Source organism: Hyperoodon ampullatus (genome assembly GCF_949752795.1).
Source record: "Hyperoodon ampullatus genome assembly, chromosome: 9".
NCBI classification, from domain to species: domain Eukaryota; kingdom Metazoa; phylum Chordata; class Mammalia; order Artiodactyla; family Ziphiidae; genus Hyperoodon; species Hyperoodon ampullatus.
The window spans coordinates 33,163,038-33,186,249 of NC_136922.1; the positions used below are offsets into that span (position 1 = coordinate 33,163,038).

Below are 23,212 nucleotides of genomic sequence, written 5' to 3' on the forward strand. Positions count from 1 at the left end.
TCACTGTTGTGGCCTCTCCCGTTGCGGAGCACAGGCTCCGGACGCGCAGGCCCAGCGGCCATGGCTCACGGGCCCAGCCACTCCGCGGCACGTGGGATCCTCCCAGACCGGGGCACGAACCCGCGTCCCCTGCATCGGCAGGTGGACTGTCAACCACTGCGCCACCAGGGAAGCCCGAAAATGAGAATTTTAACCTTAGGAATATGAAGGGGAGCTGTCTCAATATTCTATATCCTTTCCATCCGTATATTTAGTCTTATTTCCATGGTAAGTATCTCCCACTGGTTTCCCTTCAAGGCTGTTGACTGGCTCAGGCTTATGTGGTCTCAGATGTCATCTGAATGGATTTTGAAACTTCAACAGGAGCTGAGTCAAGCAGGGAGTTTCTGAATATTGCTGTTGCATTCTAACTTTTTAGTTGTCTAAATGGTCATCGAGGGACTATTTTTAAAATTTAGTCAAAATGGATTGATTTGTATTTATTTCCTGAATTATTATTTCCTACGTCAATCTAAATTCTAAAATTACCGTCAAAAATAAGTTTAGACACGTGAATTCTGGCTTGCCCTTTTGGAATATTTCTGTGCTTATTCCTTGCTTGGCGACCCAGAAAATGCAATTGCATGAGAATGCCAGTTAACACCTCGAATTGGTCAGTGCAGACTAGGAACATACTTATTAAAGGTTATGTTCATTTGGTTCTTGGTTTCCACTAAAACTGTAGATTTCCTCCGATCATTTTCTTTACATTTCACTGTTAAATTGTGAAAATAGTTCACCTTAAGTGGTCAAGAAGTGCACTCTATTTAAAACATGGACTTAATCGAACTGTGTACACTCAGCGATGTTTATTGAGAAGGTGGGAGGGGCAGTATTTTCTTCTCTCATGCAGTTTTACAATTCTTGGAGTCATGTCTTTTGGGGCTTACTCATCTTGCATCATGTCTAACCACCCACTTTCACATATTGCCAGCCTCCACAGTTGGGTTTTTTTTTTTTTTTTTTTTTTTTTTTTTTTTTTTTTTTTTTTTTTTTTTTTTTGCGGTAGGCGGGCCTCTCACTGTTGTGGCCTCTCCCCTTGCGGAGCACAGGCTCCGGAGCACAGGCTCAGTGGCCATGGCTCACGGGCCTAGCCGCTCTGCGGCATGTGGGATCTTCCCAGACCGGGGCACGAACCCGTGTCCCCTGCATCGGCAGGCGGACTCTCAACCACTGCGCCACCAGGGAAGCCCCACAGTTGGGTTTTAATTGCCATCTGTGGCTGGGCTATTACTTACTGTCTTCCTCCTATAATTTCCAGTCTTTTTCTTTCCCCTCTGTTTCAATCTGCAGGTTGCAGGAACTGACGCTGTACAATCCAGAGCGCACCATTACGGTTAAAGGCAGTGTGGAAACATGTGCCAAAGCCGAGGAAGAGATAATGAAGAAAATCAGGGAGTCTTATGAAAATGATATTGCTTCCATGAATGTTAGTTTTAATATGAAGGAAACGTCTTTATTTTGATGAACAATCAAAAGATGTTTTCAATTGCATTAACATTGATTCCTTTAAGGGTGTCATTGTTAGATGTGGTTTCTAATTGATTTTTAGCACCTCGGTGAGTGCCCTGGGATAGTTGGGAAGACGCAGACTTTGACATCAGGCTTGGCTATCTCTGTGATTTTAGCCAACTTTGAGCCTTAGCTTCCTTACCTGTGAGGTAAGGCTAACACCTCCCTTAAAAAGGTTAATCTCTCCCATACCATGTGAGTTGGAGGGAGATGATAGTATTATAGGAATGTGGGCTTTAGAGGTCTGTGAACTGGGTTTGAATCCCAGCTCAACCATTTATTAGCTGTACCTCTATTCTCTTGGACAACTTATTTGGTCTCTCTGAGCACCAGTTTCCTCATCTGTAAAATGGGGCTACTGCCTACATGGCATGCTTACTAGGATTATAATAGATACAGTGCATATAAAAGCTACTGTTATGAATACAAATTTAAAATTTGGTTACTCATAAACCTTGGAGATAACAGAGTTTCAAATGACAAAACAATCTGTGTAGTGCAAGTGCATTGCTGACATTCCTTAGTGGATGGAATGGTGCAGAAAATGCAGCATTTCCAAAGTCTATCTTGAATTTTCAAGTAAGTGATTAAAAAACAGTTCCTCAGTTGGGCCTGTCATCTGAAACATTACACCTAAAAGAAGGGAAAATGTAAACATGATATTACCTTTGTGAGGACAGCCTGGAATGCTAATCATGTTACCCCTCATGACTGCTGCCTACCTACCGTCCTTCACATTATCACTGCTCATCCAAATGTTTCAGAGTTGCCTGGGGGTAAATTCAGCCCCATAGGCCTTTAAAAAAGATTCTTGAGTGTGCTCAAGTCTGAACTCTGTAGTCCCCACCTTATTTCCTTAACCCTTATCAAATTAAGCCAAAACAAAATCCCATTTCTGGCTCCTGGATCCATTCCAAAGATAGGTTTAATTGTAGAAGACATGGGGATGGGACCTGATTTCCAAAGGGCTTGATTTTGTTTTGGGTCTTTAGACTTATGACTGCCAAATTTTTTCCGTGGCGTAAAGATCTCTTAATATCTGCTATTTGGTTTTCTCTTCAATGCACAAATCTTGTTTGCTTGTTTCTTCAATTAATGCAAGATTTTCAGTCTCTATTTACTGTGTGCCCAGAGTGTACGGATTACATATATGTCTGAGCGCTGTGAGCTGGTCGTAAAGGCAAGAAAGCTGTGTTCCCTGCTTTGAGGAACCTAGCATGGCTTCAGGTCAAAGAGGAGGCAGACGGCACATGGATTTTAAAATATCAAGAATTATAAACAGACATAACCTACATACTCAAGTATAATCACATGGAACATCTGCTTTGTTCTAAAATTTGAGTCATAAAATGAGGTCACAGTCTGGATATTATCACATATAAATGCTCACTTACACTTGATCTTGTAATTGTAAAATGAAGGGACCTTTTTACCATTGCAGCTTCAAGCACATTTAATTCCTGGATTAAATCTGAATGCCTTGGGTCTGTTCCCACCCACTTCAGGGATGCCACCTCCCACCTCAGGGCCCCCTTCAGCTATGACTCCTCCTTACCCACAGTTTGAGGTAAGACAATGTGCCTTGGCTTTCTTTATGGTTGAGGGGGATGAAGTCAAGGGGACACAGTCAGACTTTGTTGCCCTTGAGTAGTGTGACATTAAATGCTAATTGGGAAAAATCTTAATGTGAAACCTGGTCCCCGTGTGATCTCTCATCAGTTAGGAGCCAGCACAGGCTTTTCAATTCTTGTCACTAAACCTTCTTATCTTTGCAGAGTAGACCCGTGAGTTATTTCTTTTGAAGTTCTTGAGTAGTAGGGTTGTTAATGTATGTTTTCAGATATCAAAGGAAAAGTTTGAGACTTTGAGGAGGGGGGAAGAGGTTAGTTGTTTTTAAATGTTGAAGGAAAGGATTTTTAAAAGGCTTCCTTCATCTTGAACTTTACCTGAAAGTTTACTGCTTTGAAAGGTCAGTAGAGACTAGACACGTTTTCCACTTTGAATGTTTGTACTTATTAAACAGCTCAGGCAGTCGTGCCCACAAATCTATTGTGCATGTGTGTATTTGTGTGCAAACATTAAACAGCTTTTATTTGTTTTGTAAACAGGTGGATTATTAAGAAATAATCCTTATTTTTATATTTGCTTTTTAAGAGTAGCATTTTTCCTGAGGTCAGAAATAGGAGACCAGTGATAGTATGAAAATAAATGCAGCCTAGCAGACACGTATACAATAATTTTTTTTGAAAGAAGTGCACAATTCAGTTGCATCAACAATAATGACTGGAGGTAGACACTCATGTGAAATAAAGTTCACATTCTAGGATCTTCCTTCTTGAATTTGTTTTTACATCTCTCCCTTCCTGTTTGGCTCTCGTATCACATAAAGTTGTGAGTGGTACCTGCTACACCAAATTTAGGGAAATGTCCAGGGAGAAAAGGTGGGGGACTCCATTCTCTCAGTGCCTAGAATACATGTAGAGTAAAATGCAACTGGAGTTCTACGGAGAACACAGATCGCTGAGATTGTTCATGTTTTTTATCCCCATGAGAATGAGAATTTCCTTTGCCTGTTCTTGAAGCTGCCAGGCTGTCGGGTGTGCTTAGCTTTTGCCATGGGCTTGCAGTGTGTGTGTTTCTGCCTTTGCTGTCGGCGACGTTTGCATCTTCCCCTGCCCCTCATCTGCCACTTCAAACCTCTTTGGGTAAAAACCATGTAACAAAGCCCATTAATCTAAAGATAGACATCAGAATTTCATATCAAGTGTGAACAGATTGATGATGTGTTTTATAAAGCTTTGCACCACAGCTAAAGGTGATGTGAAGTGGCTGAGGTGTTTGTACCTTGGTGCTAAAGGGGAGGGGTGTAAAGACAGAAGAGCCAGTTCTGTTTGTGTTAGTCTCCTCTTCTTCGCTCTGGGTTTCTTTTCTTACCCACGCAGTGAAGAAACTGAGATAAATGAATTATCTCTAAGGACTCTTCTTTCAGGTCAAACATTACTAGTTTTTACAGAGTTCGATTTTGTTTCTTACAAATTGAAAGTTTGCAGCAACCTGCGTTGAGCAAATCTATTGGTGCCATTTTCCCAATAGCATTATTTTTAATTAGGTATGTACATTTTTTAGACATAATGCTACTGCACACTTAATAGACGACAGTTGTATACAGTATAAACATAACTTATATGCACTGGGAAACAAAAAACTTGGTGCGACTCACTTTATTGTGATACTCGCTTTAATGCAGTGGTCTGGAACTGAACCTGCAATGTCGCTGAGGTATGCCTGTATTTAAAAACTGGGTTAGAGAATTAAAGGTTGGCAGGTGTTTGCTCTCAGCACTCTATGATACTCCTCCATTGCATTTACAGCTGCTGATGAGAAGCCTACTGTTCTGCAGAAGCTCTCACAGAGAAGTCAGGTTACTCACTAAGATAGTCTCTTTATCCTTGATTCCTGTAGGTTAGCAGCAAATCTCTGCTTTTACTTTAAATATATATTGCCTGGCAAGGAGTAGGTTTTCATGACTAAATGGTTCAGAGACTATTTTCATGTATTGCTTCCTCTTTTAGAGTTTCTTTTTTTTTCTACACGTGTTTTCTCACTTCTGCTTTGTAACATGAAAGTAGAATTGATGCATCCTGTCTTTGGATAAATCCCTTGTCGCTGTTCTAGTCCAGAATTTTGCCCATGCCTCCTCCTAAAACATACTCTTCTTCCTGGAACCTGCCAGGTTGATTTTTCCCATAGAGCCAAAGAGTGGGTTCTTCCAACAGACAAAAGTCTCTACTTCCTGCCTGGCAGCTGGCTTACGCAGTACTTCATTGGCAAACTTCAAGTTTATAAATGACAGGAAATGCTCCTTTCAGAAATGCTCAAACAGTAGGGAAGACGCGTTTGGCAGCTAGTGAGCAGAGTAAGAGCTGGAATTGGCATCACACACAACAACATCCATAGCTGGATGGTCTCGGCAGCTTGCGTTGGGGTTGGGAGATGTTAGTTCAGGCACCGTTGTCTCCATAATTCTGATAGCGTCCTCGGAGTCTCCCCAAGTCTCTAGAACAATAGTGTAATCTGAAAATTGCTAACTTGGCTGCTTATGGAAGAGGCAAGGAAGGTGAACACTTCTTCTTAGGCCTTACCTAGTTTGAAGTGCTCTTTAAGAAACAAAATATAATTTGAAAGGGATTGTTAGATCAAATGACTCTCATGGAGTCTTGTAGTCGTACTGTTTAGGATTTCTTACTGTGGGTGCAGCTCTTTTGTTAGTAAACAACTTCAAAGTAAGTAACTCGTTGCATATATTATCTCTGAGAGGTCTTGGTTACTTAGTTATAGGGAGAAACTTCCTTTGCTTTTTTTTTAAACTTAAATATTCTGTTCAGGTTATGAAGTTGAGTAAACCCAATTTCAGTTCCAGACCAAAATCCATTAAAACAAAAACAAAAAAACCCCAGGAGTATGTATTTTACAAGCCAAAGGGAGACACTGGCATTCTTCCAGATTCCTGGAGGCTGGTCTTGTTGGCTGGCATGCATGTCGCCATGCCTTTGTGATGTCTTAGATTCTGTTCCCCACAAAGTAAATACACTTAACCTTACTGTTTGCTCATTCTTGTATTTCCTCATGATAGATGATTAGGAATTACTCATTGGCAGACTTCACCAGTTATGCAAACTTTCAGTTGAGCAGCTTTGTTCTTCTGTTATTTCAAGCTATAGCGTAGGGTCTGCCAAGAAGTCCAAAGGAAGTTTTGCCAATAGGCATCTGGCAGAAATCCACTGGGAAACAGCTTGTGACCTGAGTGTCTTTCACCTCTGAAAGTTTAGGAAGAAGGGTTCAGGATAATGCAGCTGAACATTAACTTACATGCAAAGAATGTGTAACGCTATAGGGTAATGCTGATGCGTTTTTTTTAAGCTCATCTCAGAGTCTTAGATTCACAGGTGAAAGAGACTTATCATAACCCATTGTTCTGGCTTCTTAGTTTTATATGTAAAAATTATCTGTTTATCTGGGTGTTCTAATCCTGAAAACATGGCTTACTACACAGAATCCCATATAAGAATGGGCCAGTTTAATGACTGTCCAGTAGACAGGATGTTTATGTGAGGTGCCTTATATTCCCAGAGGAAAGTTTCCTTGAAAAGAAATTTATGGTCAGGGATGTGCTTGGTGGATATGGGACTGGAACAAAGGGATTTGGGTGGCGTTCAGAAACATCTTCATCAGGCTTCAGACACCTGATGAGTCAACTTTTCATTAAGGTGCTATTACCAATAGTACACGCCGCTGTCAATCCAGGACACGGCTTCCTGGCATGCTTCATTTACTTCCCTCTAACCTCCCAGTGTGGAACTTTTTTCTGTCTGCATACTGATGCTTTCTTTATGTCTTAGCCCCTTCTTTCTATTATAGTTTGGTCCTTTTAGCCCTTCTCTACTGTCCACCATTCCTTTTCCAAATCTTCACTCAACTTTTAACTTCACTCTTAACCTCCTATTGGATTTGTTCCCTCCTCCCCCACCTCCCCCAAATCAGTAAAACAAAAGCATCTATAGCCTCTCATCCATGACTGTGTCAGAAAGATGATTTTTCTTTTGTTCAACTTTGGAGACTACAACACACTTTCTGCCCGTGAGCTTTTCTCGTAGCCATGGTCCTCGGTATCTTCTAGGCGGAGACATGCTCAGGCTACATTTGTGAGGCTCTGGGACTTTTGCGCTGGGGATGATGCCTGTTACATTAAGCCTCTGAGGACATTCAGAAGTTGCTCTCTGGGGTCAGTCCCAGGAAAAGTAGTTTTTACTAAACAAGTAGTTTTTCTCAAGATGTAGTAAATCATGTAACCAATTTTTTAAATTAGCTGCTAGGAAGCTTAGAGCCAAATTTGTATAATAACAGCATTTCTGATTTTATCTTTCCTGTTGAGGTCCCTGTGCTCTTATTTCTTCACCTCCTTTGTCTTATCTCTATTGTGTATTTTGTAAGCAGCATAAAATATTTCTGGAACATGGCCCAGAAAGCAAATAATTATATAGTCATGGCAAAATACAATGGGGAAGACCTGGGTGAGTTACACATTAGATTTAGTCTGATCCTTAGGTCTTTATTACTGCCAGCCCCATGACTCCTCCCACCCCCCTAAAAAAAAGTTTATTATTCAGAAGAACATTACATGGATGTTCTCAGTGAGATTAAGTAGTTAGATCCTATCTTTACTTTAAAAAATTGGTTCAGATTAACATACCAGTTTTAATATAAGGACCAGAATGACCAAATAAATTGATACTAACATTGAGCACAGTTTATGGGCAATGTCAGCATTAATTCATTTCTATCCAGTTATTAAAATAAGAGAGGCCTTAAAGTGTCCCTCTGGAATAAATGGTATGTGGTAATTGCCTAACACCCTAGCAGGCTGTGAGGTACAGTGCTTTCAAAAGAGAGGCATTGTTCTTATGACTTAAAATTATTTCATTCTTCAGTATTTCCATTTGGTTCTTCGCTGATGAATAGCAGTAGAAGTTGACTTGGCCAAGCTGTGCCGGATAGGCCTCTTTCACAAATATCCACAGTCAACAGTTCACTGGGAAGGCAAAACCTCTCCTGATATGTGTGTTCCAAGAATGCTTATAGAGCCCCAAGGGAATCTTCATTAGACTGACAGCTGTACTAAGGCGTGCAGTGTGTTATAACATCCTAGGAAACATACCAAAGATATACCAAGTTGTAAAGAGCATAGTATGCACATCTATTTATACAGATGCTGAAGAAACAAAATGTACAATGGTTTTTGTCAAGAATATTTTCTGGAGTTGAATTTTAGATTAACTTGTATAGGAAATAAGGAGGTACATGGTGGGGTGTGGTTACAGATAAAGGAAGAGACTTAGAAGAGCAGAGTTCAGATGATTTTTATGTGTGGGAAATGAGACATGGGGTCTAGAATCACACACTGCTTAATATTTGTAAGTGTGAAAGGCATGTTTCGAACCAAAATGACTTCCCCCTGTCTTTTACACATTTATTCACCCTAAGATAAATTAATTAGCATGAGAATTTGGAAATATCTATTTTAAATGTTCATGCTCTGATCTAGCATTTTTATTACATAAAACCTTAGAATTATTTGTACAAGGGCACAAGATTTATGTTTAAAGATTTGATTGCAGCGTTAGACAAATTGGTGAAAAATTGGAAACCAAGCTTTCTAAAGGTCTTTAAAATAGCATCCTCAGATACAGCAAAATAACTGTCAGGGAAAGATGAAGGAATTGGGGATCTTTTTTGGACTTTTCTGTGATGTGGTTATTTTATTCTCATAGTGGAAACAAACATTGAAACCCTTAAGTTTCAGTTAAAAGTGTCTCACACATGCTTAAGATGGATGTATTGCAGGTGAGACAACAAACCTGTTGATTTCTTTTCCTTGTTCTAGTAGAGCATCTTGTCCTTCTCTTTTTTGGTGATTCAATTAAACACATCTTTTTTGGTAAATTTTTAAATTGAGGTATAATTGATGTACAACATTTTCAGGTGATCCAATATTTGTATAGACTGCAAAATGATCACCACAGTAAGTATAGTTAGTTAACATCCATCACTGCACAGTTACAAAAATTTTCTTAAGTGTGATGAGAACTTTTAAGATCTACTCTTAGCAACTTTAAAATGTGCGATACAGTATTAACTGTAGTCACCATGCTGTACGTTACATCCCCAGGACTTATTTTATAACTGGAAGTTCGTACCTTTTGCCCTTCTTTACATCATGCTTTTTTTTTTTTAACATCTTTATTGGAGTATAATTGCTTTACAATGTTGTGTTAGTTTCTGCTGTATAACAAAGTGAATCAGCTATACGTATACATATATCCCCGTATCTCCTCCCTCTTGTGTCTCCCTCCCACCCTCCCTATCTCACACCTCTAGGTGGTCACAAAGCACCGGGCTGATCTCCCTGTGCTATGCGGCTGCTTCCCACTAGCTATCTATATTTTACATTTAGTACTTTACATCATTCTTAATCTTTAGTTTTCCTTATTCTTCAAAATAAAGAAAAATGTTCATGGACTGTCTCTGATGCCCCTTTCAGCATGTTGATGATCAAAGGCTACACATAACAAATTTTTTTGACTCATAGAAGTCAAACCAACAAAGATGGAGAGAAGAGTGATACAACCAGGGAAGGGAGCACTTCCCTGAGAGCTCTACTGGACATTTTTCTTAAGTCATTCCTGCAGGTCTATGTATATTGCAAAGTACACCATAGCTGTTGGAATTGAGGTATAAACTCATTTTTTGTGAACATGGCTTAGGAGATAGAGAAGCCCAGGTTTGAATCTTGGCTCCAACACCAATCATTATATGACCTTGTGCAAGTAATCTCTCTGGCTTGGTTTTCTCATCTTTAAAATGGGAATGCTCTTAGTTTCTATCAGTTGGATCAGTTGTGAGGTGTAAATGCACAGCAGCTCACACAGGGGAAACTCACAAACTCTCACCACAAAGGATTGCTGTGTGCACCTGCCCCCGATCATAGTTATCTTCCTCTTAAGCCTGAGTTTTATTTGGTCAATGTAAGTTTTTCTGATTGATTTTGGTAATTCTAGACAAGTCGTGGACATGTTCAGATTTATTGACATTGTTCTTAGTTTTGTCTTGTGTGATATCCTTTCCTTTTTCTCATTCCATGTTTATAATTGGTAAATTGGCAAAAGGTTTTCCTTTTATTTAAAGAACCAGACTAACCTTCTGTTATTACTAGTGTTTTTATTTAAAAAAAAAACAACTTTGCTTCAGAGGAAGGAAACTAAAGACTTAGAAAAAATTCCTACCAAATAGTGTGAGTAAACCATGTCATATGGAACAGCCTTGTGCTGAGGGTGTGTGGAGGGACAAGGAAGTGGAATGGCTGCCGCTGAGCATCAGGGCCCCTCTGGAGGTCTGTGGTGCTCAGGGCACCGTGCTCTCTGCCTCCACGCCGAGCTTACAGGGAGAAGAGGGAGCTGTTATTGCCACTAGGAATTTTTGTGTGGTAAGAGTGGTGGTGTCATTTGGTGGACCAATATTAAGTGGCACAAAATTTGTTTTAAATCTGTAAACTTGAGGAAAAATTGTACAGAGAAAAGTGATGTTTTAAATGCTAACACTTTCAGTATGAATGTGAGATCTTCTCGACCTGTTAGGTAAACTCATATCAACTTACTGTGGTGGTTTTTCCTAAAACTATCCTAATATTTCTAACAGTATGAGAATGCCCCTATCCCTATGCCAGTGACACAGCCTGATTTGTATCCAGTAAGCATGTATGTCCTTTCTTTTCCAACAGCAGTCAGAAACAGAGACTGTTCATCTGTTCATCCCAGCCCTGTCTGTCGGCGCCATCATCGGCAAGCAGGGGCAACACATCAAACAGCTTTCTCGCTTTGCAGGAGCTTCTATTAAGGTACTGTTCTGCCAGCTGTGGCTCTTTTTTTTGCGGTACGCGGGCCTCTCACTGCTGTGGCCTCCCGTTGCGGAGCACAGGCTCCGGACGCGCAGGCTCAGCGGCTACGGCTCACGGGCCCAGCCGCTCCACAGCATGTGGGATCTTCCCGGACCAGGGCACGAACCCATGTCCCCTGCATCGGCAGGCGGACTCTCAACCACTGCGCCACCAGGGAAGCCCATGTGGCTCTTCTTAAGGACAGCAAGTTACAGAAATGTGAGTCTTCCTGCCACTCTGTAATTTGAATTGAATGTGGCAGTCTATATTGGGGTACATAAGTGTGTGACAGAAAACTCCAAACAACTCTAGCTTAAACAAGGTAAGTTAAATTCTCTCTCCAGAAAAAGTAGTCTGCAGGCATGCAGTTTACCGTTAGAATGGTGGTTCTGCCCCACCGCATTCCTGGATATATATTCCTTCTAGCTCATCTTCCCTGGGCGTGGCTTTGGTCCCTCACACTCCCAAGTGACGCTATTTAGTGCTGGAACAATCAAGGCTGTGGTCCTTTTAAGGAATATACAAATTGACAAAGGCTTGGTAAAGTCATAGCTTTCTTCAGGAAAACATCAGTCTATTGGGGGGTTTATTTTGGTTATATTTTATAAATATATATATAAATAATTTATTTTTGGCTGCGTTGGGTCTTCATTGCTGCACACAGGCTTTCTCTAGTTGCAGCAAGTGGGGGCTACTCTTCGTTGCGGTGCGCGGGCTTCTCATTGCAGTGGCTTCTCTTGTTGCAGAGCACAGGCTCCAGGCGCACGGGCTTCAGTAGTTGCGGCTCACGGGCTCAGTAGCGCAGGCTCAGTAGTTGTGGTACATGTGCTTAGTTGCTCCGCGGCATGTGGGATCTTCCTGGACCAGGGCTTGAACCTGTGTCCCCTGCACTGGCAGGCGGATTCTTAACCACTGTGCCACCAGGGAAGTCCAATTTTATAAATATTTAATGAAATTTTTAATTTGAATATAGTACCAAAAAAACCACAATGCACTCAAATGTTTATAGTATCTTTATTTATAACTGGGAAATGGGGAAGAAGCAAATGTTCATCAGCTGACAAATGCATATAAACTGTGGCCCATCTATATAATAAATATTACTTAGCAGTAAAAAGGAGGGAACTATTGATACATAAAACAACTTGAGTGAATCACATTATGCTAAGAGAAAGAAGACTCAAAAGGCCACATACTGGGGCTTCCCTGGTGGCGCAGTGGTTGAGAGTCCGCCTGCCCATGCAGGAGACACAGGTTTGTGCCCCGGTCTGGGAAGATCCCACATGCCGCGGAGTGGCTAGGCCTGTGAGCCATGGCCCCTGAGCCTGCGCTCCGCAACGGGAGAGACCCGTCTACCACAAAAAAAACCCAAAAAAACGACCACATACTGTATGATCCCACTTATATTAAAATTCTGGAAAAGACAGAACTATGGAAATTGAGAAAAAAGAATCAGTGGTTGGAGGGGTTGAAAACAAAGGCAGCATGAGGAAATTTTGAGTGACAGAAGCTGTTTTTATGTTGATTGTGGTGGTATTTACAACTATGTGTTTGTTACCAAAGGAGTGAGCTTTACTGTATGTAAACTACGCAGTTAATAAAAAAGCAAAACACACAGGAAAGCCCTCATATTCTCTCTTGTAGCAAAAGATAACAAAATACGTGAGCAGAAAATGCAGCCAAAATAAATAAATGGGTAAAGGAAAAGACATGATAAAAGACCAAGGGGTGAACTAACTTTACTGTCCTGTTAGTTTCCTGATTACTGAGTTAATCTTTAAAACATGCCCACACATGCAAAAAGAACCTAGCAGCTTTGTTTTGGAAAAACTGCAATGAACATTTCATGAACAAGAATAATTGAGTATTTAGACATTTGGCTCTTTTTCTTTCTGGCTTTAATGGAGGTTTTATGGTGAGGTTAAAATATTTTTGTTTCCAAAAAGTCTGAAACGTGTAATCTGAAAGATTCATCAGCACTCCTAACACTTAGCTACATTTCCATAATGTAAATTTCCATATATGTACTTACTTTAATAGGCATATATTTGGTATTACCAAATCATAATCATTTGTGTTAACTTACTGGACATTAAGATTGTTCATAATTTATCCTGCACAGGGGTAGACAAAGTTCTTTTGGTCAAATTGTCATATATAACCTTATCCTTTAACGCGAGTCTACAGAAGTGGATTTGGTGAGTCACAGGGCATGTGCTTTTTTCAGGCTTTTGAGAGATTGTAGCAATTTGTATTCCTAACCTCAGTGTACAAGTGTCCTCAGCCCCAGCCCTATCACCAGTGTTGACAAAGATCCTTTTTAAAAAAACGAAACCTTACTCAGAAAGATGAAGAATGATACCTTCTTTTGGGGTTTCCTGTGAATAATCCTAAGAGTGTGGTCTAAAAGGAAGTAATTATTGGCTTGTTTTACAGACTCAAAATTAGTGCCCAGCAATAAAGTAGGAATAGTATTAATTTGGGTCTAAGTAACAGAAATGTTAGCTTTATTTTGAGGGAGGGAGAAAACATGAGTATTAAAAGTAAAAAGCATTGTTTTGATTATGAACGTGTGGGGAAGGGCCTACTAGACTATAAGTAATTGACAGTGATCACACTGAGTGGTAGTTGGGATGGCTTTTATTGTATTTTTTGCTTCCTGTTCTCAGTATTTACTATAGGGAATTGCTTCTTGCACAGCAAATACCTAGCAAAATTTTTTCTTTTAAAACAATTCCTACCAGCCAACTCCCCAAATCTTTCTTACTAGGGGAATGCTGGTTTCCTCTCCCTTCAACAGTCTCTGCAACATTTCCCTAGCCCAGGCTTTTTGTGTGATTTCACACGCTCTGCCAAAATAGCAAAGTCTGAGTTTACTTTTCTTCTGCCAAATTAATGTTAGTTTATTCCATATGTTACTCCAGCGAGTGTACTTCGGGGGAATGTACGGATAGCCTTAGACTGGGGAACCTAGCAGTTTCTTGCACATACAGGAGGCCCAGGGTGTTGGGATGCGCGTGGGCCAAGGACCACCCTTTGAGCACCCACTGGTGTAGTGACGAGGAATGTGACGGTGGAGCCAGACCCAGCTCTCCCTCCAGCTTTACTGGCCTGTGTGATCATGGGCCAGGTGACTCACCTTCTCCAGCCTTCGGCCTCTCTGTGAGGCAGGACCTCATCAGGAAATAGTGAGGGTTAGGTAGAGGCTGCATCTGGACTTTTACATTAGGGCCAGGCACAGTGTAAGTACACAGTATATGGCAGGAGCCATAACTAATGAATCCACATTAATCACTGCCTCTTTGTAACTACCTTCCAGAAGGCTTTCATTCTACATTTCAGTAAGTCATGTGCAAATGACAGGCTGGTTGGTGTGACATTTCTATTAGTGGCACCTGAAAGTGTCATAACCCGTTACTGGGTCTGTTACAGATCGCTCCAGCTGAAGCACCAGATGCTAAAGTGAGGATGGTGATTATCACTGGGCCACCGGAGGCTCAGTTCAAGGTATGTGCTCTGGAGTGTGTGCACAGGTAACAAATGAATGGATGTCTTCTTTTCACAAACTCCATAACCTGGCTTCTCCTGTAAAAAAAAAAAAAAATCTAATACTCAGTAGAAAGAATCTCTCAACGGAAATTTCTAAGACTAAGAACAGAGTAGAAACATACCGCAAATTACACTTTAAAAATAAACCAAAGCCTTTGTTTAATTTTGAGAGTTCTGTCATGGTTGTTGGTTTTGCCTATCTCCCAAAGGAGAATTTGCTCAATGCCCTGTTAGCGTATGTGAAGGTGAGACCTTAAGACTGAAATTTGGAAGTCTGATTCATATGCCTTGCTGTTCTCAAGTTTTTCCTCTTGTCCCAGAGAGGCCTCAACCTTGAATTAAAATGTCCCCGTTTGCTCTTACCCTTGGGTTAACTGTTAGCCCTTGTCCACAGTCGGTCAACAAGCCACTCTAATCTTCTGAATTTTAGAGGTAGAAATGGCAGAACTCTTACAGCATTTGTCCTGGTGTGAACCATTGGTCATACTGGGGTTTGGGGCCTTTGGGGCTGGAATGCCTGCCACTGTGTCCTGAGAGGTGGTGTAGCCGGGTGATAAAGAGCAAGAGACTTGGTAGCCAGGCTGCTGGTTCAAAGCCCAGCTTTACCATTTACCAGTGGTGTGACCTTGGGCGAGTTACTTAGCCTTTCTCCGCCTAGTTCCTCATCTATAAAATCGGGGTTTAAAACACCCACAAAGTTTAAACAAGGTTCTAAGGTTTAAACAATATATGAATTGCTTAGAATAGTGCCTGACACATAGGAAGTACAACATAAATGTGCTGGTGGTGGTGCTGAGCAGACTTGGGATGAATCAGACTAAGACCCTGCCAGATCCTCAAATTCACAAATATATACCTTTGAGTATGTGATTTCTCTCATAAAACTCAGTAGGGTGTCTTGTCATAGGTAAAAGCAGCTACTCAATTCAGTGCAATTTATCCAAAACCCCTGTCTTATTCGTACCACTTAGCAGCTGTGTTAACAGCTTTAACCTTAAGCCTTACTTCTCTTAGCTCTAAAATGTGGCTAAGTTAACAAGTGCCCACTTCTTCCCTCCTTTTAAACCATCACTTTCTTTGACCTCTATTTTTCACTAAAAATCTGAAGTTTTCCCTTCATTACATGAAGAACAGGAAACAAAAGGAGGTGCTTTGAGATGTGGGGTACAGTTGCCTAGCCTCAAACTTGGGTCAAGAAATTTACTTCCTCATGCCAGCCTTGTGGTCCAGGCAGTTCAGATCAAAACTCAGAGATGCTGAAAATTGCTTCCTATCCCAGACTTACAGAGCCAGTCACTTTTAGTATGAAATACTAAAAGACAAATACAAACGTCAATTATGGTCTTATTATTCTATAAATGGAATTAACTATCTTGCAATTTTCATAATGCTTGTATGCTAGGGAATTCAGAGTCTGTTTCCCTGTATCCTCCTATGCCTGTGTTGTTCAGTTGTCTTAAATGGGACATTTTAGAAAAGCTATAATGCTTAAATGTCATTTATGTGATCAGTGATAATTACAAATAAATTATTTTATTTTAGACATCTAAGTAATAGTAAACCTCCTAACCCATATTTTTTCTTAAGAATTCAAGAGCTTGTTTCGGAGGACAATCCGTTGCGTCCTTTGACTGTTGATAGCTACATCTGTAGCCTGAGACTTTGAGGATGAATGGAAGATAGGGTACTAAGATGTACTTTCTTTTGCTGTAAAGTGAACTTATCATTTCTGCACCAATGAAAACGTGTTGGGTACTTTTTTGTTCTCTGCTGTGGCAGCTTGTCAGATGAAACCAACTCTGACTTCTTTTTCCTTTGGTGTATACCAGGGCAAGTTAATGGTTGTACATAATAGGAGAGGTTTATTATGTATAACTTCTAGTTGTATGCAGCAAGTGACAGGATGTGTTTGACTATAACTGTCAGATGTGTATGTTAACTTGATTTTGTAGCCTTAGTCGAAGTAGAAACCATCTGGCTAAGATGAAGAAATGTTTAACTAGAAAATTCCTTGCTGGCCCATTTAGACAGCGGCTTAGCTTCTTGTGAGCCTCGCATAGGTGGCTCTGTAGTTCCTCTGCAGTCCCCTTTACTCAAGAAAACACAGTTACTATCTTATTGCCAGCAGGAGAGGTTTTACCTTTCAAGACTGGAGAGCAAATGGTCATTTGTAAAAATTTATTTATTTTAGTTAGGCTGACTGCTAACTTATTGCCTTTAACCGTTTTTGTCAGAAGAATATGGTTTAATCTTATTTCATCAATCATTCAATTGCCTCATCTGTGATGTACAGTTATTATTGTTGTCAACCTTTTCTAGGACTTCCTTACTTTTCCACCTCTTGTGCAACGTTCCACAATCTATCAAATGCAGATGTATCACTGCAAAGGTCTGTTCCAGTGGGTCCGGGCCATCATTAAAGTTAATGGACCTTTTTGCGTTTCCTACATGAATGACACTGATGAGATATGTTCTCATCTGTAGGCTCAGGGAAGAATTTATGGAAAAATTAAAGAAGAAAACTTTGTTAGTCCTAAAGAAGAGGTGAAACTTGAAGCTCACATCAGAGTGCCATCCTTTGCTGCTGGCAGAGTTATTGGAAAAGGAGGCAAAACGGCAAGTACTTCAGCAAAACCTGTGCAGTGGTATGAAAGGGAAAGCGTTGAAAGGTACTTAGGAGTTCCAAGTCCCTAAATTTTGGCTAACTTATAAAAAGCAGGACCGTCTGGGTCAAGGTTTGGAGAAGACTGCCTTCTGTTCCTCCTGAGTGCTGGTGTCAGCTACCAGTGAAAGCAGAGCGTCTCTTTCAGACCACTTCGTATGGGAGAACTGTCTCATATTTATAAGGGACATTTTGCATTTTCTGTTGATATACATCAGCTTTTTACTTTTATTGTGCAAACACTTAATGACATGAAAAGAAACTTCAAAAAATTTCATCTACATTTATAACTTATACCTCTGTAACTGAAAAAAGCAAATGGTTTCCAGTTTCTAACACATAAAACTTCCAAGTCATTTTCAAAGCTATTTACAATTCTGAAGTGACTGAAAGTGTGTATTTTGGAATCAGATTTTCAGGGGTTGAAGCTGGTTTTGTCATTAACTTATGCAACTGTGGGCGAGTCAGTTTCTTTCACTAAGGCTTAGTTTTAATTATCTTGAAATGGGGATAATACTAATAAACGGATAGAATTATTATTATTATTAGATGAGATTATAAATATAAAGCCAAAGCTCAGTATTTTGGTACATAGTAAGGAAATGGTCATTTAAAAAAAAAAAAAAAGGAGAACAACTACACTTAACATGATTTGTATTTATCTCCTTCAGGTGAATGAGCTCCAGAATTTGTCAAGTGCAGAAGTTGTTGTCCCTCGTGACCAGACGCCTGATGAGAATGACCAAGTGGTCGTCAAAATAACTGGTCACTTCTATGCTTGCCAGGCAAGTGGGCTCTAGTGTGATAAGTGAGCTCTTCTGCTGCTTTCTTCTTCCTGAGTGATCCTCCTCCCATGCGTGTCCCCATGTCATATAAATATTTCAGGCTGCTTGGTGCTTAACACTTTTAATCCCCCTTTTAGCAGGTGATTTCAGAGACTCTGCTAGGAAACTAATAATCTTCAAATAAATTTCAATTTGAAGTGGTTGAAATGGAAGAGTAAACTAACTTTTGGTCATACTTGATCAGGTAGAAATTTCAAAGCTCTCTCCTACTGCAGGTTGCCCAGAGAAAAATTCAGGAAATTCTGACTCAGGTAAAGCAGCACCAACAGCAGAAAGCTCTGCAAAGTGGACCACCTCAGTCAAGACGGAAGTGAAGGCTCAGGAGACAGCCCACCACAGAGGCAGATGCCAAACCAAAGACAGATTGCTTAACCAACAGATGGGCGCTGAACCCCTATCCAGAATCACATGCACAAGTTTTTACCTAGCCGGTTGTTTCTGAGGACCAGGCAACTTTCGAACTCCTGTCTCTGTGAGAATGTATACTTTATGCTCTCTGAAATGTATGACACCCAGCTTTAAAAGAAGAAAAAAATTAGGGGGTGAGGGAGGGAAAGAGAGGAGCTCTGCACTTCCCTTTTGTTGTATTCTCAGTATAACAAATATTCTAATTTTTCTTAATATTCATTCCCCCATAATGCCAGAAATTGGCTTAATGGTGCATTTACTAAATTCATCAAATAAATAAAGATAGATTGCTCCTATGTCCAATTGTTAAAATTGGATCAGAATAGAATTATTACAAGAACTTAAATGTTAAGCTGTTAGCATAGAAAAACTGTTCTCAGTTTTATCTAACACTAACACAAATAACCTAAGGGAAGTGCTGAATGGTGTTGGCAGGGGTATTAAATGTGCATTTTTACTCAACTACCTCAGGTATTCAGTAATGCAATGAAAGCAAAATTGTTTTGTTTTTTTCTGAAAATTTTATATACTTTATAAAGATAAGTCCAACTGTTTTTTAAAAAATAAAATTAGCTAACAGGCAAATAACTGAGAAAAAAATTTTACTTCTGGCTGGTGACAGTAAAGCTGGAAAATTAATTTCAGGTTTTTTGAGGCTTTTGACAGTTATTAGTTGGAAAATCCAGTAAATGTTCAGTGATACGGAGCAGTGCCTATATTTGGAGAGCAGCAAATACCATTTATTTTTTTTGTTTATGGTAGGGAAGTTTTTGATGGTACTAACAGAGCAAAGTGGCTGCAGGAGGTTTTGGAACGGCTAGTTTTTAATAAATGGCTTCAGGAGACTTCAGGGTTTTTTTGTTTGGCTATGTGATTGAATGCATAAATGCTTTGTGCTTTTGACTATCACTACCTAAAGCAAGTGTATCTATGGAGACATGCAGCTCCTGTGAACTTTAAATTGATTGGCAAGAAGAAAGCTTCAGCTTGCCTTACAGGATGCTTAGTTTGCCAATATATTTCAGACCAGTTGGTCTATGCTTGGAGCAGACCCCAAAAGAATTGCTTTGTGAAGACCAATGGGGCAGTCAGACGGTGTGACAGTGTTTAAAGGCAATAAAAAGGCTACATCTCCCCGTGCCAGGCACTGTCATGAGCCTCACACTAAGCTATTTTGAAGATTTTAAGCAATGATAAATCAAGAAGAATGAAAGGCCACCTAGAATATTACATAAATTGCAGCAGGATTTCTGTATTCTCTGCAACCAGTTATTTGAAAATAAGTCAAAAGGTAGAAAAATACAAGAACTTTTGGAATATAATTTGAATGACTGTGATATAATACATTTGACCTTTGATACTGAACGCATTCGCCCATTCCCTACCTTGATGGCAAAGCCTGGTATGTACAGTTATGTGGGTGTGGGTGGTCTCCAAGGCCACACTGCTCTCAGAATTGTGTTTCTTTTGTTCATTAAATGATCACAGTCATCATATTATACTGATCTGAAGGGCATATATAATAACCCTTAAATCATTTTGCTTCATTTGTATTTCAAGATGAATTTCTACAGACTAGGTAAGTTTTTCTGAAGATCACTGTATCATTTAAACATTTTGAAAATGACTTGAAATGTTTTCCTAAATGTTTTCAGAAAATCAGTTTATTTTGTAGTTTTAGCCAGAAAGTGCCCTTTTTGTCACTGAATTCATCTAGCATTCATTTTCTTCCATACAATGAATTGCTTTAAAAAAAAAAAGTAATGGACTGGCTTTCTGGTTGGATTTTGGGTAAAACGTGCTTAAGGCCAGAGCTCTTCCTCAGTATTTGATTTTTCCAACTTTTTTTTTTTTAAATACAGATAGGTGCTACATTTATATCTGCCTGTTTAAATTCTGTCATGTTTCACTTCTAGCCTTCTAGTGTGGCAAATCATGTTTTACTTTCAATTAAGCATTGGTAATGGAGTATCTGGTAATACTAGGAAATAATTCTGTTGTAATTGAGTTTTGTACTCACCACATATGGATCATTCCTCATCTGTAACGTGCCCCAAATGCAGCTTCATTTTCCAGATACCTTGATGCAGAATAAAGTGTTTCATTATCAGGTGCAGCCTGCTGTGTAGTATGTATTTTTGGCTTTTCAAATTAATGTGAATGTCCTGAATTTGGTCAAAGTGTAAACTTAGATTTTTAGTAATGTTCTGTCAATCTCAAGGCAGGCACCAGTATCTACCAATGTCCTTACTGTGAACCTAGATAATACTGTTGCATATGAACTGAGAACTAAAGGTTTTACGTTACAGGACCAGTGGGGTGGTTATGTTTTCTGCTATATTTAAAAAGTTTTTTTGGCTGTACTATTCTACAGAATAAGATTTAAACTTAAACTCGGAAAACACTTTGCTAGGCCTGGGAATGAGCATTCCTAGCACTGGGGAATGAAATGCCCCCCAAAAACCATGGTCAAATTTATGACCATGAAGGGGCCCTGCTGACTGGAACTTGGCACTCACCATTGGCGCTTGCTGTCTGCCTCTATAAAGATTAAATCACGGGCTGCTGCAGCTGCTGACCTTCAACACCCCCTGAAAAGGAGTTCAGAGTGTAGAACAGGGATGAGGCACTCTGTGCTCTGGGAAAAACTGGCAGAACAGGCCTTCAGATAGATAGATAGATAGATATTTTCAAGAGAAGATTTTTATGGGCCCAGATTCTTGCATCTTCTCATACCTAGAGAAACACTAACATCATTAATGGTGACATCTACTTTGGCTATTAAGGGGAATATTACCATTAAGAATCAAAATGGAGTAGCTATGGTTTAGACATCCAAGAAAAAACTAGATGACATTGTGGGTGTGATTTCAGGCAAATCCTTGTATTGCTAAGAACTTGAGTTTTCTGAGCTGTGTCAGACTTGGATGCCACCAGCCGTTCTCAAAATAATGTCTGCTGGCAGCTGGTAACTGAACTGCAGCCTTACTTTTTAAAGGTCTCCTCTTATAACTATTACATTTTTAGACAACGGAATTGCTTTAGATCATACATTAACAAAAAGAAGAGACATGTTTGATGACCAATAGCACCTGTTACCTATGTGTTAATACCACATTAAAAGTTAAAACCTACCTCAATAAAACTAGACAACTGGCTACGTGGCTACAAGTCTCCCCAAAGCACCAGGTCCAGACTGTGTTTCAGGCTTATTCTCCTGAAAAGAAATGACGTTTATTTTGCCTATTAAAATCCCGTTGTCACTCCTCCAGCTACTTCTGATTGGGTCTGTTACACCAAAATGGCAGACCAAGGGATTAAGATTTTAATCATACAAGACTCAGATCTGGGAATCAGAAGCATTTCCAGTCCAGTGTCTATTCTCCAAATTGAGGCAGGACTATGCCCTATTGTAGCAGGAAGTGGCCAGCACTGTTGTCGCCCAGTTAGTTCCCTGAACTGGAACTGGGCAGGACTCTGGGGGGCTCCAGGATGCAAATCCTTTCTGTGTCCCGTTTCTTTATAGGCTTCACTCAGCCTCCTTGACCTTCCCTGAGTTCCAAAGGGCAGATTCAAACAGTTGCTAATCAGGGAAGGGAAGGGATGCAAAAACAGGGGAGGAGCAGTCAAGGAGTGCTACAGCCTTGGGGGCAGGGTCCTGGTTCCGCCTCAAGGAGTATGCATAACAATATCTTCGAGTTCTGCAGGAACTAAGGCCCCCACCCAGGTGGAGGATGGTAACTTCAGGCTGAGTGCAAGATTCCTGGAGTACTGTCCTGTTACCTCACTACCAATCGATCAGAAGAAAGTCACACACCCTGCAGGCCTCACGCCCAATTTTGCCTGCCTTTTCTGGGCCTGGCGATGACCATCCTGTTAGGCCCTTGTCTGTTTCAACTGCTTACAAGGTTCATCCCCAACTGGGTCCAACAGTTTCAGCTAAACTGCTGTTACTACAAGGATGAACGCCAGTTTTGGGCACAGAATACCTCAATTTAGATCAGGTAGAGAGAGACTTCTACTCTACCAGGCAGGACTACGCCAACTCTCAACAGGAAGTACTTACAGAAGAAAGAGACCTCCACTCCAATTCCCAAGAATTATCTTGAGTATGAAGTCTCTCAGGGAGGAGTTGTTAGGGGAAACACTGAAACTGCCTGCCCTGGCCAGGCAACATAGTAACCACCTGCATGAGTTATCTTAAACAGGAGGTCCTGGTAAGGAATGCAGAACTAACAAGCTACTACCAACTGGAAGAATTCAGGAAAGGTCAAAAGGAGAGAGGAGACTTCAGTCTATATGTCCTGCCAACCTCCCAGAATCCTTCTCACTGGAATTCACCTTGGCTGAGCAATGCGTGCGCCACCAGGAAGGACCCCGAGTCAGAATGATTGGCCAGAGACAACCCAGAAACTAACACCATTCCCATAAAACACGAGACTGCGAGCCACGTGGTGGAGCAGTCCTCCTGGGTTCCTTTACCCTCCTGCTCTCCGCCTGGGTGCCCCTTCCCAAAAAAGTCTCTTGCTTTGTCAGCAAAAAATAAAATAAAAATAAACTCTGAGAGCTCAAGTAAAACACAGGGGCCAATTCAACTTCCAGGAAATCCTGCTGAGATCTCAGGAACAAAGACAATGTATTAATTTTAGTTTGAATGTACTGATTCATAGTGTGAGAAGTAGCTCACTTACCTGCAATTTCCATGTG

The 23,212-nt window shown here is 40.4% G+C and overlaps 1 protein-coding gene across 1 annotated transcript in view; it reads left to right on the plus strand.

Annotated features, from left to right (window-relative positions):
* IGF2BP3 (insulin like growth factor 2 mRNA binding protein 3) overlaps nucleotides 1–18,411 on the plus strand; it is a gene marked incomplete at both ends in the record, with an annotated part of 148,535 nt that extends 130,124 nt beyond the window's left edge. Inside the window, 7 exons of the mRNA XM_079711318.1 lie at nucleotides 1,333–1,468; nucleotides 2,993–3,118; nucleotides 10,886–11,002; nucleotides 14,474–14,548; nucleotides 17,075–17,206; nucleotides 17,924–18,037; nucleotides 18,313–18,411. Coding sequence (XP_079567444.1) covers nucleotides 1,333–1,468; nucleotides 2,993–3,118; nucleotides 10,886–11,002; nucleotides 14,474–14,548; nucleotides 17,075–17,206; nucleotides 17,924–18,037; nucleotides 18,313–18,411 — 799 coding nt within the window. The remainder of the gene's footprint in view (nucleotides 1–1,332; nucleotides 1,469–2,992; nucleotides 3,119–10,885; nucleotides 11,003–14,473; nucleotides 14,549–17,074; nucleotides 17,207–17,923; nucleotides 18,038–18,312) is intronic.
* Nucleotides 18,412–23,212: the final 4,801 nt, after the last annotated feature.